Here is an 18,900-nt window from a genome sequence, read left to right on the forward strand (position 1 = left end):
ACCCCCTGTGGCTACTGAAACCCCTCAACACAGCTGACCCTTGTAGCATTTCAGAAGGCCTCCAAGGGTGACCAGGTCATCCCCCAGTGTCCCGGAACCTTCCGCTCTCCGGGGGAGTTTAGCCCCGGGAGCCCTGCCTGCCTGCCAGGCACCCTTGCAGTGCTAGGCTGAGTACCCTGGTTCCTCAGCACAGCAGGTGCTCATGGTCAGGAAACTTGGTCCTGGACAGAGCTCTGAGCTGGACTATGCCTTCACTGCTCCCCTGCCCAGGCTTTGCCTTCCTCCCTTCTTACCATTCCCGTTTCCACCTCCACCCCACCTTGCTCCTTATAAAAACGAACGTACGACAGGAAATTAACATCGCAAATACTGTAGCTCCGAACGTGGGACCCTGCGAAGCAGGGCTCTGAGTCCGCTTGCTGGTACAGCCCAGCGCCTAGGACACCTGCCCTTCCTGTCCACTCTGCCTCCTTCCCCCTCCTCCCCTGTCCTGTCTCCCCACAGACAACCCTTCCCACAGGGTCCTCTCCCTTGCTGCTGGAGAGAGGCCACTGGGGGAGGGGGCTTGGCTTGTCACAGAAGGGACACGGTCAGGGGACAGCCTGTGGTTTGTTTGCTTAAAGAGCCCTTCATCACCACTTCCCTTCCCTCCAGTTAATTTGTCGTGGTCCAGGCTAGTAATGGTGTCTTTGTGTTGCTGCTGGGGAGAAACAAAGCACACAGGACAGCAGTCCCACTGTCTTGCCCAGGCCATGGGCTGCTCGAGTCTGTTTCTCCCTCCTGCCTGTGAATGCTGCCCTGAATGCTCATCACCCATCCTGGAAAAGAACCCTCTCGTCTGGGCTGCCCCTTCACAGAGCCCCAAGCACAGAGGCCACTCAGTCACTGAGTCTGAGGGTTTTCCTGGGAAGGCAGTCTAGGATGGGCGCACAGCGGCGGCGGTCAGCAAGCCCAGGGCTTCTTCCATGCTGCCAGCTCCCGCCCTCCCCACCCCCACCAGGAGGCTGGCCCCTTTCCTTCTTTGCCATCTGCCACCCTCAGCCCTCACTGCACCTGAGTCAGCTCAGGCCTTGGCCACACAAGGGCCCTGCCCAGCAGCCTGATCCCACTTCCGTCTGCCCCCTTTGCATGGAGCCCTACTGTGCTGGGCAGTGTCTACACATACAGCCTGTGCCACCAGACACCTGCTCTGACTGCGCTGCCCTGGCTCCCTGGGAACCCCCTTTCCAGCTCTCCCCAAGTCAGATTGCCCTGGGTCTGCAGGAGGCTTTCTCTGGTCGCTGATGGTGTCCTGGGCTCCTGGTCTGTGCCAGGATAGCAGAGAAGGGGCTCCCACGATGCAGCGATGCTTGACTGCCATCCTGATCTCCATCGCCTCTGGTGACTTCTAAGTCTGCTGGTTCTCCACACTGTCACCTGTACTTAAAAGCTGCCGGCCTAGGGCTGGCCACCAGCGCAACTCAGCAGCATGGCCCCAGGACCTCAGCATCTGCTAGAGCTCTCTGTAACTGAAATGTGTGGCCAGGCTGGAAAGCTTGAATCTAATGTGATGCAGGTGACGGGGAGGAGTGGAGGCCATGGGGGAGTCTGGGTCTTTCTTTGAGGCTACCCTGCCCAGTCACTGTAACAGAAGCACAGCATGCAGTGGGGAAGAGGGATTGGTGGGCCAGCCCAGGCCTCCCGGGATTCACAAGGGGAGTGTTGAAGGTAGGGAAGGCTGACTCGCTGTGGTCTCAGCCTGCACCCTAGGGCACCAGAGCCCAGGAGCACCCAGGAGAGAGTCTGAGAAAGCCTGAGCAGGACCCAGAGGGTGTGACACTGGGTTGGGCCAGCAGCCCATGTCAGAGCTGGGTGCGTGTGCCAGGGATGGAAGAATGGGGCTTCTGTGCCACTTATCAGGACCCTGGCTCCTGGACCAAACGTGAAGGAGGCTTCCACAGCCCGCCTGGCGGATGGCAAGAACCACGCCATGGTGAGGACTTTGCATGGGGAGCCCCACCTTCCAGCGACTGGTGACAATGGGCTGGCACCTCCACGATTAAGCCCAGGGAGAGCTGTAGTGGTGGCCGTGAGCCAGTCACCAAATCCAGCTGCATGTTAGACCAGGGCTGCGTGACTCAGACGTATGCCCTCGACCTTCCTTGTCAGAAAGACACCTGCAACCCCAGCCTCAGTGAAAAGTCTTAAAAGCCGGGAGTGTTCCTTCAACCACTTTGGGGCAGCAGGGAGAGGCTGGATGTGGTTAGGGGTACATCCCCCTCCACGGGGGTCTCTATGAGAAGGCAGAGCAGGAGCAGGTTGCCTTTATGGTAGTGTGCCCCAGAAACACAGAGACACAGATGCACAGAAACCCAGGCACATGCGCACAGAGACACTTAGACACACACACACACACACACACACACACACACAGAACTAGACACACCCAGATACCCAAACACATGCAAACATGCAGAGACACTCAGACATATGCACACACACAGAGCTAGACACACAGATACCTAGAAACACACACGAAGGGATACCTAGACACACAGACACCCAGATGTGTGTAGACATACAGACACCCAGAAACACACCCAGACATGCACAAATATACACACACACGCACACACACAGGCACATGCACACAGACGATCAGACACTGCACACACACAGAGAGCTATGTTATATACACATGACGCCTGGATACACACAGATACCCAGAAACACACAGAGGGACACACAGACACACAAAAACACATATGACACACAGACACCCAGGCACATGCGGATACTCAGGCATTTGCACACACACAGACACACACACACACAGAGCTAGATACACACAATGCTTGGACACACACACACACACACACAGAGCTAGATACACACAATGCTTGGACACACACACACACACACACACACGAGATGCCTGGACTCATGAAGACGCCCAGAAACACACACACAGAAACACATAGCGCACACACACGCACACACACACACGACACCCAGCATATACACCCTTTTCTTCCAAAAAACCTCCAGGCGTATTTTGGGGGATGAGGCACCTGCTGGATTCCCTGAGCAGTCCCTGCCCTGGGCGAGGCACTTCAGAGACCAGAGAAAGGCCCACCCCAGGGTTCGCTGTCCAGCAAAGAAGGAAGCGTGGTGGCTTGGGGAAACCTGGGTATATCCTGCTTCCGTGTCCTCCGCACCTGGGGGAGGATCCAGGACCCACCTGTCCGTAGAGGCCGGAGCCTGGAGGACAGCCTCGGCCACAGGTAGCAGGGTCAGACTCAACAGTCCAACTGCCCTGGGGCATGTCTCTTACTGGTTAGGGAACAGATGAGACTATTTCAGACACTGTCATATTGCTAAGCCTATCGGTGGCACTACAGGGAAACACCATCACGCTGTCGAGAAGGGACAGGATGAGCGTTGTTGAGTGACATGGAACACAGATGAGCTAAAGGTTTCCAAGGTCAAAATCCTAGTAGGGTCAGCCTCTTGTTCAAGAGTCTCCTGGGCCTGGCAGCTCTGGGGAAGGGGTGGCTTCCTCCTGCCAGGGTGTCCTTAGAGGTGAGCCCTGGACAGAGCAGGTACGCATGATTGGGGTGTAACAGCAAGTGCGGGAGGAGCTGTGGGTTGTCAAGCCAATTGGGGATTAAATGAGAAGCCTGGGGTTGGCATGGTGGTGCAGGAAGTTAAGCCACTGCTTGCAACCCTGGCATCCTGAACCACAGGGCTGATCCTAGTCCTGGCTGTTCCACCTCCATTCCAGCACCCTGCTAACGTGCCTGGGGAAGCAACAGAGGGTGGCTCAAGTGCTTGGGCCCCTGCCACCTGGGCCAGGCTCCTGGCCCGACTGCTGTGGCTATCTGGGGGTGAACCAGACGATAGAAGATTCTCTCTCTCTCTCTCTCTCTCTCTCTCTCTCTCTCTCCCCCCCTTTCTCTGTATGTCATTTAGCCTTTTAAATAGATGAATATTATTGTTGTTGTTGTTGTTTTTCAAAACGGAAAATGCCTCAGGAGGGCTGTGCTTGGCAGTCATGGCTGGAGGTTACAGCCTGGGGACCACAGCCACAGCTGACCTGGCAGGACCTTCAGACAGGAAGTACAGCCGGGGTCCCAGAGCCTGGAGCTGGTGGCTGATGACCGAACAGAGAGGACAGGGTGGAGCTCAGCTGCTGGTCTCCTGCACCCCCTCACCTGGGTCAGCTGACCACAAAGCTGAGAAACAGCGGAGTTTCCTTGCTTTGTCTGGTCCGCCCCCAGCTCCCTCAGGCCACAGGCCGATGCTGCTTGCCAAGTGACACCCTCTCCTGACGGCCTGGAGTCTGGGAGCAGGTCCTTCTGGGAAGAGACTAGCCCCTTGGACCTGTCAGCAGGGCTCAGGCCAAGTATTCTCTGGGGAACCTCTCTCAAATTGCACTCCACCCCACATTCCACCCCGCAGCCTTCTGCCCCTTTGGTGGCTGTGTGGGCATTGGCAGCATTTGCTAGGAGAATTTTTTTTAAAGATTTATTTATTTTTATTTTTATTGGAAAGTCAGGAGGAGAGACAGAGAGGAAGATCCATTCAGTGATTTACTGTGCAACAGCTGGAGCTGCACCAATCCTAAGCCAGGAGCCAGGAGCCTCTTCTGGGTCTCCCACATGGGTGCAGGGTTCCAAGGCTTTGTAGTCCTTGACTGCTTTCCCAAGCCACAAGCCAGGAGCTGAATGGGAAGTAGGGCCACTGGGATTAGAACTGGTGCCCATATGGGATCTTGGCGCATTCAAGGTGAGGGTTTTCGCCGCTAGGCCACGCTAGGAGGATTCTGAATGTCTTGTCTGCTTGGCTAAGCTGTGAAGCTCCTGAGGTCAGACACTGGGTCCCACACTGCAGTGTCTCATCCACCTCCCGCCTCCTTTTGCACACCGCTACCTAATAATGCGAACCAAGTGAGTTCTCAAAGATGGACATTGACAAGCCGAGCTACTCACGCAGCACAGCCCCGTCCCTGACTGTGTCCTGCATGACCAGGAGGCAGGAGAGCTTGGAGCAAAACCCCCTGGGCCCATGGAACCGCAGAGGCAGTGCCAGCCACACACGGGTCTGGGGAGAAGCCAAGCCCAGGGCCAGATCCTGCGCCTGCACGCCCTCATCACATTTCTTAGGTCGCAGCCAGATAATAGAGTGTGGTGCTGGCCCCCAGGCCATGGCCAAGTAGGCAGCAGAATGAGCCAAGCCCCTGACATGTTCTTGGAGCTCTGTAGGCATTGTTAAGGCCCAGAGGCAGAGCAGTGCCAGACACTGCCCGTCGGAACCTGCAGGCTGCGTGTAGGGGAGGGAGGCATAGGCAGTCAGGTGGGTGATGCGGAGTTTGTGCAGCTGAGGGGCAGAAGGAAGACACTGATGCCCAGCCAACAGGTGGCCTTTGGTATTGAACCACTATGAAGGTAGAGCATCCTGGAACCCCAGCCTGCATCCCCTCCCTCCAGGCCACTTGCGGGTGTCGGCTTTTTCTTTCTTCTCTCTGTCCCAGGTGACCGTCCACCTGGCTCACGGGCCCCCAAGGAGAGCCCAGGGGTCTATGCAGCAGCCTTCACGTGCCTTCTCCATCTTTCAGGAATTTGGCCATTGGAATCGGGATCCAGAATTTCCCGGAGGGTCTGGCTGTCAGCCTCCCCTTGCGAGGGGCAGGCTTCTCCACCTGGCGAGCCTTCTGGTGAGTGCACAGCGTGTCACTGAGGCCAGAGCCAAGCACCCGCCATTGCAGGTGTCCCCCGCGCCCTCCATGAAGGTGAGATTGACCCCTCCTCAACTGTAAGCCGGCCTGGGGGTTTGGCCTGGGTGAACTTGGCACCCTCAGCGGGGAGCTTGGCTCCAGATGGATAGCCTACACCTGAGCCGGTCCAAATGGTTCTCTCTTCCGCGGTACTTGGTTCCATGGCCCTTGGACAGTGAAGTCCACGTGCTGTCCATGCTGAGTGTGTGTGACGTCACTCAGCTCCCTGCCACCTGGCCCCAGGAGTCCAGCAGCAGCGGCAGCCCCTCCTCCATATGACGACCAGGCTGGGTGTGCAGCCAGTGTGGGATGATGGAAACCTAGTGCTGTCCCTCTCAACTCCCGAGCCCTGGCTGCCGTGTTCCTTCTACCACAATGGCAAGCCCCTGTTTCGTGGTGGAGGGCGCCACTACCCAGGGAATGTAATGACCGCCACTAGCCCCCTGGGACCAAAAGACCAAAAGCAGGGCCCCTGAAACCAAACGTTTCACAAGGAGGTTCTCCATCCCTCCACGCCGGGCTCTGAGCCACAGGTACACCTTGGTGAAAACAGCTCCAACCTGGGAGTGCACGATCCAAGCCTGCCATGACATGGAGACCCTGCCTTCTGTCCACAAGCTCCTCACAGACTGAACTGATATTGTACCCACGTGCTAGGGTCTCTGTCCACTGGTAAAGTTCATGGAATGAAGGCTTGAGTGAGGGCAGGGAAGGAGGCCTTTTTATAAAGTAGATGACTCTCATTTCACACTGGGCCGGCTCTGGAGCGGGTGGGGCCTTTGTGGTCAACACCCAGATCCTGAGATGACACGTTTTTCTCCCCTCTCTCACTCCAGTCTGGGCTTGACGTCAGACCAATGATTTCTTTGCCCCCTGCAGCCACAAAGCCGAGGCCAGGGATTATACACACTGGAACTACCAGTACTGCTGGTCTGTGCATACAAGCATGGGGTACCAAGAAGCAGAACCCACTCCTGGGATTCTGCAGCAAAAACAGGGTCTCCTGCATGTCTGCTGTCTGCCTGTGGCCTGGGAGAACCGAGGAGAGACTGAAAGTCCACAGTGCCTCCTGGGATACAGGGCCAGGAAGACATCTTTCTCTTGTATAGATGGAAGGATTAAGGCTCAGAAGCAGCATATCCTGCCCAAGACAGACCACAGATAGATAACAGTAAGAAAGATGTCCTGACTCCTTACCTACAGCTGGCCCACCTGTACAGGTACCTGACAGCTGGAGATGCTTGGACCATGGGCCTCAAGTGCTGGCCTATCTCCTGTTGTCGTGACACCTAGTGCTCCACTAGCTGAAGAGTCAGCTCGCTGGCTTTCTAACAGCAGAGGCCCACTCCTACCAGCTCCGACGAAGAAGTCCGTGGAAGGAAACCCGGGGTGGGAGGGGGGTAGGGAATGGGCTATCCCTATACATGTGGCGCAGCAGATCCACCCCCTCAGCCAATGGAGGTATGCCTCTTATATATCAGGGTACAGCTCTCCCTGGGAAATGCCCATGCTACTCTCCATTGGTGCCCTGTCATTGCCGGCTGGTGAATGGCTGGGCAGCATGTAGCTTGGCCGCACAGAGAAATGACGCTTGTCTCCTGGGAAGAATGAAGTACTGGTGCACACTGCCATGTGGCAGGCATCACACCAAGTGAAGTAAGCCAGCGGGGAAGGACCACACAGTACATGATTCTAATTCTGTGACGTGTCCACAGGGGGCTGTTCCATAGCTAAAGAAAGGACATTATTGATCAGTGGGAGGGAGGAAAGGTGCCTGGCTCCCAGTGTGTCTAGGGTTTCTTTGCAGGGTATGGAATGTTCTGAAAGTAGTGGTTAAGGTTGCATGAGCTTGTGCGCACAGTAGAAGCCACTGCATGTGTGGCATTCAATTGTTGTGTCATATGACCCGCTACATCTCAGTGATGCAGTTTATTTCTAAAAAGGAAGGAAGTGGTCTTTAGGTAATTGGGCTGAGGGAACCAAGGAAGGAGGGAGAGGGCCGTGGTGCTGAAAGCCACACATCTGTTGTCTGGAGTTGCCTCCACGTAATGGGCTCATGGCAGGTCAGCTCGGCTCTCCCGCAGTGGCCCATGTCTCATCTCTGTTCTCTCCACAGGTACGGGCAGCTGAGCGGCATGGTGGAGCCCCTGGCTGGGGTCTTCGGGGCCTTTGCTGTGGTGCTGGCTGAGCCCATCCTGCCCTATGCACTGGCCTTTGCCGCGGGCGCCATGGTCTATGTGGTCATGGATGACATCATCCCAGAAGCCCAGATCAGGTACAGAGCTGCCCCTGATCATTGTCTGGCCCGTACCCCATTCCTCTCCTTTCTATAGTCCTCCCTCCTTGCCCTCCCCTTCCCAGCATCCTCCTCATCACCCCCACCCCCACCAGTGTTTTCTGAAACTCAGAGAAAGAGAAGGGCAGGGCAGGTATGGCAAGAGCAGAGTTCATACTGAGCAGTAACAAAGACACGTGCACCCCTGCACCCCAGGGAGTGAGCTACCAGGTTCCCACCTGTGCTCACTCACTCTCCTTTCTCTCTCTCTTGGCTTTTTGGGGGGCAGGGGCTGGAATGAGGGGCAGAGATGGATTCTAAAATGGTAGCTAAAGAGATACATATACACGTTCTTGTCTAGCCATCCCTTGTTCCCTGGGCTTAGTGTGCCTCATTTTGGCTTAATTGCAGAATGACTTTGAAATTATTGTGCAAAGCCAGACTAGATAATGTCTTCAAAATATTGCCACTTATCGTCACTGTCATCATCATTATTTGGAAGAGAGAAGGAGAGAGAAAGAGAGATCTCCTACCTGCTGGTTCTCTCCCCCAAGTGCCGGAAGCCGTCATGGTTGAGCCAGGTTCAAGCCAGGAGCCATGAACTCAATTTGGATTTCCCCGTCTGGGTGCCAGGGGCTCAAGTACTTGAGTCATTGCTTATAGTCTCCTGGGGTTCACATTGATAGGAAGCCAGAACCCAGAGCACAGCTGGAGATCCAACCCAAACATGCTGGGAATGCAGCCAGCGGTGTCTTTACCATTACACCCAATGCTGACCACAGCACCTCTTTTAGTACCCTATGCCTCAGTTTCCCTGGCAGGAACATGGGGTGTCGTAGTGATAGCCCCCTCATGAGCCTGCCTGGCATGGGGTAAGCTCCTGTGCACAGTACCCTCACGAGCAGCAGGTTCTGTGTCGGGACCGGATTCTGCAGTGGACACCATCGGTCAAGCCGGCGGCTCAGGGGGTGGGCCGTGCTGACCTGTGTGCCTTTCCTTCCCTCCCAGCGGCAATGGGAAGCTGGCCTCCTGGACCTCCATCCTGGGCTTCGTGGTGATGATGTCGCTGGATGTCGGCCTGGGCTAGCGCCAAGAGCTTCAGACCGTGGGAAAGGCAGCTCTGGGAAACGGCGGTCGGTGGGCTTCCACGGGACCACCCGCCTCTCCTTCCCATTAAAACAAGTTTCCTCTCCCTCCTGAGGGATTCTGATTCTGATTCTAATGGAACCATTGCTCTTTTGCTCTTGAGGGTGATGCTGGTTTGCTTTGTCATGGAACTGCAGGCTTTCATTTTGGCCACTGATAATCAAGAGGCAACCCCTGCCTCCGTCCCTACAGGCTCCTTCTGTACACGGACAGCCCCTCAACATCTCCTGGGCAGCCTGGCCTGGGGACTCAGCATAGCGGCCAGCACCTCTCCCGATCCTCCAGTGCTGACCCTGTGGCCACCTCAAACACCAGGTCTGGGGCACCAAGAGCCAGCAAGCTACTGTCCAGCACTGCCCCCACAAGAGGGATACACCTGCTTCTACCTCCGCGAGAGGGAAGCCACTGCAGAGGGGGCCCACTCTGGCCAGTCTTCCTTCTCCTTCTGGTCTCTTAAGGGAAAGACAGGCATTCACTGAGGTTAAGGGAACTAGCAAATCAGGATGACTAAACAGTGAGCCTTGTGAGAATGGGGCAGGGTGTGGCCTTGACCAGAGGCCGTGCTGTCCAGGCAGCCCAGCAGCCAGGTGCTCCGTGCCGGCCGTCCAGTCTCCAAGGCGCTCACGTTGATGTTTCTACACTGCATTTTCTGCAAGTCTTGGGGTCCCCAGCACACTGTTGGATATCAAGCCCTTCACTGATGCTTAGAGTGAGCCCTAAGACACTGGAATAAGCCACGGGTCCTTCCGCATTGGTCACTGGCTAAATTATCACGTGTGTGAGACTCGCCAAGCTGCAGTGGGCTTTGCTGGAGTCGGCCAGCAGGGATTCGGGAGGGAACAAGAAGAAGAGATAGTTTTGACATTTCCCACTTAGCATGTTATCATTCCGATTAGACCCTGAAGAATGACTGAGCCAGACTAGAAGCCAACCTCCTTGTTCATATCCACAGCTTCTCCAAGCAAGGTGACATGCCACGTGTGTCCCCAGCACAGTGAGGGCCTGCCATCCCCAGAGCTCAAAGGAGCCACACAGGGCTGTGAGCGGCCCCTGCACTGAAGGCGGGCAGCCCAGGAGCTGGCCGGGTGGGCCTGGTGCCCTCCCGAGTTTGCACGCCCACCTGCTCCCCAGGGTGAGTCTTCTGCCCTGGACTCCAGCCTGGGCCACCGTATGTTCTTCCAAACCATTCACGATCAAAGCTGAAGATGCGCTCCGAGGAGTGGCTGGTGCAGTTGTTGCTCTGGGGGCTGGCCTGGTTATACATTTGATTTTTTTAATGTCTTTGTAGTTCTCCGTAATGCCAATGTATGCTTTCTGCTGGACCAGACCTCATAACTGTGATTCACGTTAATAAACATATGGTTGCAGATGACCCGTGTTCCATTCAGTACTCCTCAGAGTTGCCTCTGGCGAGGGATGAGAAATACACGAGTGTTTCACCCACACTGGAGCCAGCGTCTGCCCCGCCGACACCGGTGGGAGCCAAGGAAAGAGCTCGAGTGAGAAGAGCTGCTCAGACACCTGGTGGCAAGCATCTGACCACAGCTTCAACGAAAGAAGCTACTGGAAGGCGTTCTAGTCTGTTTTGTGTTGTTCCTGCAGAACACCTAGCAGTGAGTACTTTATTTAACCCACGGTTCAGGGGGTCTACAGCCATGGCATTGGCATCTACTTGGTACTGGTGAGGGCCCCCCGGCTGCACGACAACACGAGGGAGACGTGGGAAGAGAGCACTGAAGAGTATGGGGTGACCCTGCCTTCTCACAGCAAAGGCATTCATTCTTTGTGAGACAGTGTCCCCAACACCTGCTTCCTCACTTTAGGCTACAACCCTTACAGGTCCCACTACCTCCACGCTGCCTCACTGGAGACCTTACCCCCAGCACCCAGAGTCGGGGAAATGCTGACACCCATCTGAACCAGAGCAGGCCATTCTGGGCCTCACAGCATCTGGGCAAGAACCAGGATTGGAAATGGGTCGGATCCGCAAAAGCAAGAGAGGACAGAGCAGTGATCAGGCAGAGCTGGAGAACAGCCCAGTCTGGGGCCTTCCCACATCCTGAGCCCCACTGCTAGCTGAGCAGGGATGTCTCTGTCTTGGTCCCCCCAACCACAAGGCTCAGCCCCATCCAGACCGCAAGTCTTTGTGTCCTGGCCCTTCCACCCACCACAGTTCTGGATGGCAACATCCAGCTGCCAGCGCCGAGCCCCTGGCCCAGCAGAGAGAGCTTGTCTTGCGCCATTCTACACCAGGGAGGATGGAGTCGGATGGTGGCGCGTTCACAGAGTTTCTCACGGACTTGCCTTTTAGAAAACTGGTGTTTACATTGATACTCAATTTTTCCTGTTTTCACTTTAAAAAAATACTTTTCTTCTTAGGAAGCTTAGGTGTGCTCCATCCAGTCAAAATGTCGCCTCCCTCTTGCAGAAGCCCCCTCCCCCACCCCGGTGCTTGTCAGTGTCTGGATTTGGGGTCTCTGAGTGATGCCCTGTTGATCCACACTCTCATGTGTGTGTTGGCTCCTGAAACACGTGCTGCCAAGCCTGGGACCAACGAGGCCCTTTGAGGACAGCCCATTCCAGGAACTGTGTGTGTCCTTCAGCTCCTCCCATCTGTCCACACTCCCTCTGTGTCGGAGTCCCTGTGCTCTTTATGGTTTTACCAGGGCAAAAAGTTCAGTCTGTCAATCCTCCAGGTCCTTCTTCAACCTTTTGGGTAAAAGAGTAAAGAGGAGGACCCAGTGCCGTAGCCTAGCAGCTAAAGTCCTCACCTTGCAAGTGCAGGGATCCCATATGGGCACTGGTTCATGTTCCATCTGATCCAATTCCTACCCAGCTCCCTACCTGTGTGGCCTGGAAGGGCAGTTGAGGATGGCCCAAAGCCTTGGGACCCTGTACCAGCGTGAGAGATCTGGAAGAAACTCCTGGCTACTGATCGGCTCAGCTCCGCCTATTGTGGTCGCTTGGGGAGTGAATCACCAGACAGAAGATCTTCCTCTCTGTCTCTCCTCCTCTCTGTATATCTGACTTTCCAGTAAAAAATTAATCTTAAAAAAAGGAGTAAAGAGGAGGTTTAAAAATGGCCTACAAAAGTCCCAGGTTTTCCATTTCTTTTCCTTGAGCTCATCATTTTGGAACTTGGCGCTGCCTATGTCTATTTATAAACAAAGACAAGAAACTGCTTGGCACCGCTGAACAGGACTGCCGTGGTGCCTCATGTAACCTTGACTGGGGGACAGGAAGGACCAGTTCTCTCCAAGCTGGGGCCTTTCACTCCTGGTGACTGGGAGAGGAGGAGTGGGCGGAGGCAGGGGGCAGTGCCTGGATCACAGCAGAACACATAATCATCCGCTGTGCTGAGGCCCAACGGTGCAGAGGCACCTGCCTGCTGCATGACTGCACTGCACCCAGGCCAAGGACAAGGTGAGGGTCAGGTGGCTCCAGGCAGGGCAGGCTCGGTTCCCACCTGGGCAGCAGGATGAGAAAGTAATTTCCCTATTTGGCATCAGCACCTGAGAGCTCTGGGCCATTCTGTCCCCTTTCCCGTTGAGGTATGACTTCTACCAAAGATGTACATTTTAGGTGTGTCTTTGTTACACAGCCCCTCGGAACTTAATCCCAGTAGCACTCTGGACCAGCCCCGCAGGGCCTCGGGGTGTGCAGCCGGCAGGTGTGACCCGGCCCACTCAGAGCCAGGTGAGGCTGGGCTGCCTGCGCGGGCGCACGTTCCCGGGGCGCGGCGCCAAGCGTCTCCCCGGGTGCCAGGGCGCGGCGCGGCGCCGGGGGCGGGTCCCCAGGAGCGCACAGCGGGCCGGCGCCTGTTTACCTGCGCGGGGCGGGGCGGCACCGCCGAGCTGGGCGCGGGCCGGGGCGAGCCGCGCGGCGGCGCCGGGACTTGGCACGCAAAGGGCATGGCGCCCGAAAGGAGGCTGCGCTGAAAGTTCCAACCCTAGCACCCGGTCGCCCTCGGCGAACGGTCGCGCCTTCGGTGGATGCACCGGGCCACCGATGTCCCGTGAAAGGCTACAGGCTACAGCAAGGCCGGGCCTATATATACCCTCCCCCTCCCCCCCCAGGGACCTCTGGGCTGTTCCAGCTTGTCCTGGATACAGGAGCTCCAGGCTATGTCCTAATCGCGTCATCAAATGCCCACTCCCCTCATTAAATGCCTGTCAAGGCCGCTGAAGATCAGAACCCGACGTGTCCTCGGGGGTGCTTAGGCTCTGCCCTCTGCTCAGAACACAGCAGACATGGGTGGCTGGTTTGCGTGGGCCGGGGGAAAGATGTGGGTTTGTCCCTCTACTCTGCTAGCGAACAGCCGTGCGCCTTGAGCGATTCACAGATCACCTTGGCAATCGCCAGGGGTTGTCGCCAAGTGCGCTATCCACTCCCACTCTGGGCGCAGAGTGAGCCCCGAGGGTGAGAAGTCTGTCCCTAGCTCTTTCCGTCTGTTTGGCAGGTGTGGGTGCAGCCTGTTGGGAGCTGGAGAGGACCCAGCCCCCCAGTTTCGGCTTGAGCTAGCCTCCCCCTTCACCATGCCAGAAGTCCACGGTGCACCAGGGAAGAGTGGAAAGGTAGGGCACGCCTAGGGGGAGCAGGCAAGCAGAGGGAGACCCGTAGCTCAAGCTTGGGTCCTATTTGCCAATGTGTTAGGGGTGTGACCTTTCTCTGATCTCCACCTGGACAGGGTCGGGGTCCGGTATGCCCTGGGCCACCATCATGGGGAGGGTGCCCATGGGGAAGGAGAGAAAACCTATCTATGGTGCGGAGTTAAATGCCGGCTTTGGAAAGCTGGCTTGATGGAAGCTGCACCTGTTCTGCTCGTGAGGCGGAAGTGCTTCCTGACCTTCCTGTGTGAGAAGACAGGAAACATAAGCTTCTCCATTTCTTAGCAATGTGCAAAAGGCTGCTACTAAGTGACCAGAAGAGTTCTACAGGGGTTTGTCCACGGAGCCATTGGTCATCTTGGGTCATATGGTGGGAGGTGGGCATTGTGTCAGTTTTCTGTCCCTACATGGCAAAGTGCACGGAACTGAGCCGATGAAAACATGCTTGCCAGCATCATTGGTATCTGTGGTTCGGGAATTTGGACACAGGCAAGTGGGGTCCTGCGCTCAGAGTCTGCCTGTCCCCTGCAGTGTGACAGGGAACACCTGTTCCTGTGCTCATCTTCCTGCTGGTCCTGTCCTCTTGGCCGTGGTTATGGACAGGGTGGGGAGACCATGTGAGGTTGCTGGAGGCTGTGTGAAGTCACCTGCCCCGTGTGCTTCCTGACATGGCTGCTTCTGTACCAGTCACACAGGAAGCCCAGGGAGTGTGCCATACAGCCTGAGAGTCTTAGAGAAGGAGTTGTACCTAATCACAGAAGTGATGGGTCATCAGCCCATCTGTGGGTTATAAACCTGGGTACCAGGAGTCAGTTTCCTGGATTCGTGGGCATCCTTTCCCTCCATCAGGATAAACGTGGCAGGGCAAACTGCACCGGCTTAGGGTGTGATTTGATTCTCTTTGGCATAGAAACTCCAGAGTGGTGCTAGCTTCCTTCTCAAAGATAGTGGGAACCGGAGTAATAAAATTGGAAATCATGTCTCTCTTCACCTCCACTTTTTGTGATAACTCATCTTCCAGGAACTTTTGCATGACTGTTCTTGTGCGTGGACCCACAGGCAGTGGATGGATGGAAGGGGTGAGAGCAGGGCAGGGACCCAGGCCCTCTGCCCTTGAAGGCTTTCCGTGCCTGAACTCCTACAACTGTGGGGGTCAGGTGGAGTTGTGCTCCAGGAATGAGAACTGGAGATTCTGAGAGCTTGGGGTGAGGTCTGCATGTCCACCGGCTGTGCCCCTTTCCCCCACCCCCATGTTTGCCTTCTCTCGTCAGCGCTGAGGGTGTCTTCACACAGCATTGTAGGGGCCTCAAGTTAAGCATTTCCATGTGGCAGGGTTACCCAGAGTTTGGTCCTCATCTTGATTTTGGATCTAAGAGGACACAGTGGCAGCAGCTGTGTTAAGGCCCAGCCATTGCTGTTCTTTGCAGCGAAGAGTTGAAAGGAAAGGAGGTGAGAGACAGAGAACCAAAGCAAAGCCGGAATCCCACTGCAGGGTCGGCAAGGAGACACAGACTTGCAGGTCCACTCGGGCTCTGTACAAACACGCACCTGGGAAATGAACGGGCATTCTTGGCTAACAGACGTGTGAAAAGATGCTCAGGCTCCCTAACTGTCAGGGAGATACAAATGGAAACCACATTGAGGTTCCACCTAACTCCAGTGAGGTTGGCCTACATTCAGAATTCTACTAGCAATACCTGCTGGCACGGATGTGGGGAGAAAGGTACCCTCCTTCACTGCTTGTGGGAGTGTAGGCCAATACAATCACTATGGAAATCAGTATGGAGAGTGCTTAGAGAATTGCAAATAAACCTGCCATATGATCCAGCTATCCTGCTCCTGGGAATATAACCAAAAGAAATGAAAACTGTATGAGAAGGGGATCCATAATCCTGTATTTACAACAGCACAATCTACAACAGCAAAGACATGGAAACAACACAGATGCCCATCCAAAGGAGAGCGGTTAAAGAAACTGTGGCATATTTACTCCATGGAATATTACTCGGCCATTAAAAAGAATGAAATCATGCCGTTTGCAACTAGATGGTCCCGACTAGAGACCATTATGCTCAGTGAAATAAGTCAATCCCCAAAGGACAAATACCGCATGTTCTCTGTAATACAAGGCAGCCTTCATGCAAACTGTAAGTTCAACAATCCTTTCCATACTGCTTTTGCTGCTTCCCATGTGTTTTGAGGTTTTGGTTTCATTTTCATTTTTTCCAAAGAGTTTCTTTTCTCTTGTCGAATTCATCGCTGTCTCATCAATCACATGGTGGCATCATTTTACCCAAGAGGCTTTTGTGTTTTCTTCACCCATGTGTTGGTTATTCAGTGGCACATTTTTCGACTCCATGGTGCTGTAAATTTTTTATTTTAACTTCATACCTGTTGTTGACATTGTTTTGTGGTTTCTCATTTAAGGAAATGTATAGTGATAGTGTAATCAAGACTACCATATTCAGATGTGAAGATATAAGGTAATATGCATCTCTACTTCCAAATCAAAGATGGACTCCCACTGAAACTGTTGGACATATCTAGATAATAGGATGCTGGGCTGTCTAACATGGTTTGTACCAGTAATGTTGGGGCACAGTTAAATAACAGACTGATGGAATTATGGCTGCTTATGAAGGACTATACTATTGTAGTAATATGGGGCAAATCAGTTGGATGATGGAAATTTGGGAGAGGAGTGGAGAAATCCCAGACCCAATGGAATTATACCACAAAAATTAAAGAAAGAAAGAATGAATGAAAGAAAGAAAACACACACACACACACTTGGGCCCAGCATGGTAGCCTAGCGACTAAAGTCCTTGCCTGCACACCCTGGTATCCCATATGGGCACTGGTTCTAGTCCCAGCATCCCCGTTTCCCATCCAGCTCCCTGCCTGTGGCCTGGGAAAGCAGTATAGGATGGCCCAAAGCCTTGGGACCCTGCACCCGTGTGGGAGATCCAGAAGAGGCTCCTGACTTTTGGCTTTTGGATTGGCATAGCTCCAGCTGTTGCAGACGCTTGGGGAATAAACCAGCAGATGAAAGATCTTCCTCTCTGTCGCTCTTCCTCTCTGTGTGTCTGACTTTCCAATAAAAATTAAATAAATCTTAAAAAAAAAAGAAAGATGCACCCATTTGGGACAGGTGTTTGGTGTGGTGACACCCCCATCCCACATCACAGGGCCTGCGTAAGAGCTCCAGTTTCGCTTTCAATTCTAGCTTCCTACTAATTCACACCCTAGGATGCAACCGTAGTGGCTCAGGCCATGGGGGCTCCTCTCACCCACGTGCTCCCAGCTTCAATCCCAGCCTCTGTGGGCATTTGGAGAGTCAACCAGTGGATGGGAGAACCCCTCTTTCCTGCCCAAATACACAACTAGATAAAGATGTACATCTGCCGCCTAGTCAAAGCTGGGGTAATAGGATTGCATGACAGCATCAGCAGCAGCAAAGTCTTATAGAACAAAATTATGCCCTAGCGTTGTTGCTTTGGAACGCAGACATTAGGAGGGAGGAGCGCTCAAGCCCTTTGGCACAGGTGGAAGTGGCTCCTGCCTTGAATATCCTCAGGGTTCTTGAACTCACATCACCCTCCTTCCTCCGCGCTGTGTCCTTCCCTGGTAGGCTGTGCCTGTGCAAGGGCAGGGACCACGTGGTTGGGTGTGTTTGCTTAATGTTGAATTCTTGGCAAAACCATGAGGTTGGCAGGTGCTGAAAATTAGAATCCTCTTTTCCAAGCCCTAAAAAAAACAAAACAAAACATAACAAAAAAAAACAAAAAAACTAATGCTTGTTTCCCACCACCATCCTCCTCCGCTAACTTCTCCAGGCACAATGTCCTGGGTAGATCCAGGCACTAGGAACAAAAACAGTCTCTGGCTGAACCATTCAGTGGTCGAGGTTAGAGGGAAGGCCAGGTTTGGGTCCCAGCGCCTTGGGCCTCCATCACTCTGCTTGTTCATTTCCCAGACGTGCAAGGTGGTGGGGGAGGAGGGGAAGAGCTGCACCTTCCAGCTTGGAGTAGCTGTAGGGTTAGGATGGAAAAAAGAAGCTGAGGAAGAGGATGGTGGGAATGTTACCATGGAGATAGCTTGACGCCATTGTTGGTCAACACCATTGTCCCAGTGGCTTCTTTTGGCAAGGGGAAAAGAGGAGTTGAGCCAACTCCCAGGATGCTTGATGTTTAATAGCCAAGAAGGGGGTGAGGAGCTTGCCCAGGAGGAGTACCAGTGGATGGATGAGACTATCACGACTATCATGATTGAGGTGATTGAGTTATTGAACTCGCTGGTTTCAGTATCACCTCCGCAGCTCCGCTCAACAACAACTGCTAAGAACAAAGCTAGCCAAGAGGAAGTGATTAAGTGATGGGAGCATTTGGGAGAGTTAAGATGCCTGCCCCACCCCCAGCATTGCAGTACCTAGATTCTGTTCCCAACCCTAGCCCCAAAGCTAGCCTCCTGCTAACACAGACCCTGGAAGGCAGTAGGTGATGAGTCAGATGTCTGGGTTCCTGCAACGCATGAGGGAGATTGGATTGGTTGCTGGGCTCCTGGCTTTAGTCTGGCCAAGCTCTGGTGAATATAGGCATTTGGGGGAGTGAACCAGCAGACAGGAAAGCTGTGTGTGTCTGTCTGTATGATTCTCTGCTTCTTCAATAAATAATATTAAATGGATAACATTAGTTTGACCAATATATCAGTTACAAATCAAGTCAAAATTCTCCTTAATGGAATGCAAAAATGGTAGCACGTTCTTCCAGATTATTGGGAATGCTGCACCTGGTGCATGGCAAACGCTCAGGTGCAGTTACAAACCTGGCTAGTCTGCCCTTTCTCCTGCTCAGGTAGACCTTTGTGACAATCTTCTTTTAAAACACTCCTGCCATCTTGATTCAAGATACCCTGTTCTTGGTAAGTGCCCCCATCACCACCACCAATCTCTCATTTGTGACATTAAAGCCCTGTACCACCACAGAGGCATATTGAGTTGGGTTTGGCCAGGCCAAAGCCAGGATCTGCAAGGGGGGCCTCCCGAGAGGTGATTTAATCCATGCCATCACAACTCCCACTCCAGGCTTTTGGGGTTTATTTTTCTTTTTTGACCTTTT

At 54.2% G+C, this 18,900-nt stretch overlaps 1 protein-coding gene across 6 annotated transcripts in view; it reads left to right on the plus strand.

Moving 5' to 3' along the window:
* The window catches only part of SLC39A11 (solute carrier family 39 member 11), a 378,198-nt gene extending 367,650 nt beyond the window's left edge, over positions 1 to 10,548 (plus strand). For all 6 annotated transcript variants that reach the window (XM_058676223.1, XM_058676225.1, XM_058676226.1 and 3 more), the window contains 3 exons: positions 5,597 to 5,695; positions 7,872 to 8,030; positions 9,039 to 10,548. In XM_058676223.1, the coding sequence (XP_058532206.1) occupies positions 5,597 to 5,695; positions 7,872 to 8,030; positions 9,039 to 9,117 (337 nt within the window). In that variant the 3' untranslated portion in view covers positions 9,118 to 10,548. The remainder of the gene's footprint in view (positions 1 to 5,596; positions 5,696 to 7,871; positions 8,031 to 9,038) is intronic.
* Positions 10,549 to 18,900: the final 8,352 nt, after the last annotated feature.

The sequence above is a fragment of the Ochotona princeps genome, chromosome 17 (genome assembly GCF_030435755.1).
Source record: "Ochotona princeps isolate mOchPri1 chromosome 17, mOchPri1.hap1, whole genome shotgun sequence".
In the NCBI taxonomy this organism is placed as follows: domain Eukaryota; kingdom Metazoa; phylum Chordata; class Mammalia; order Lagomorpha; family Ochotonidae; genus Ochotona; species Ochotona princeps.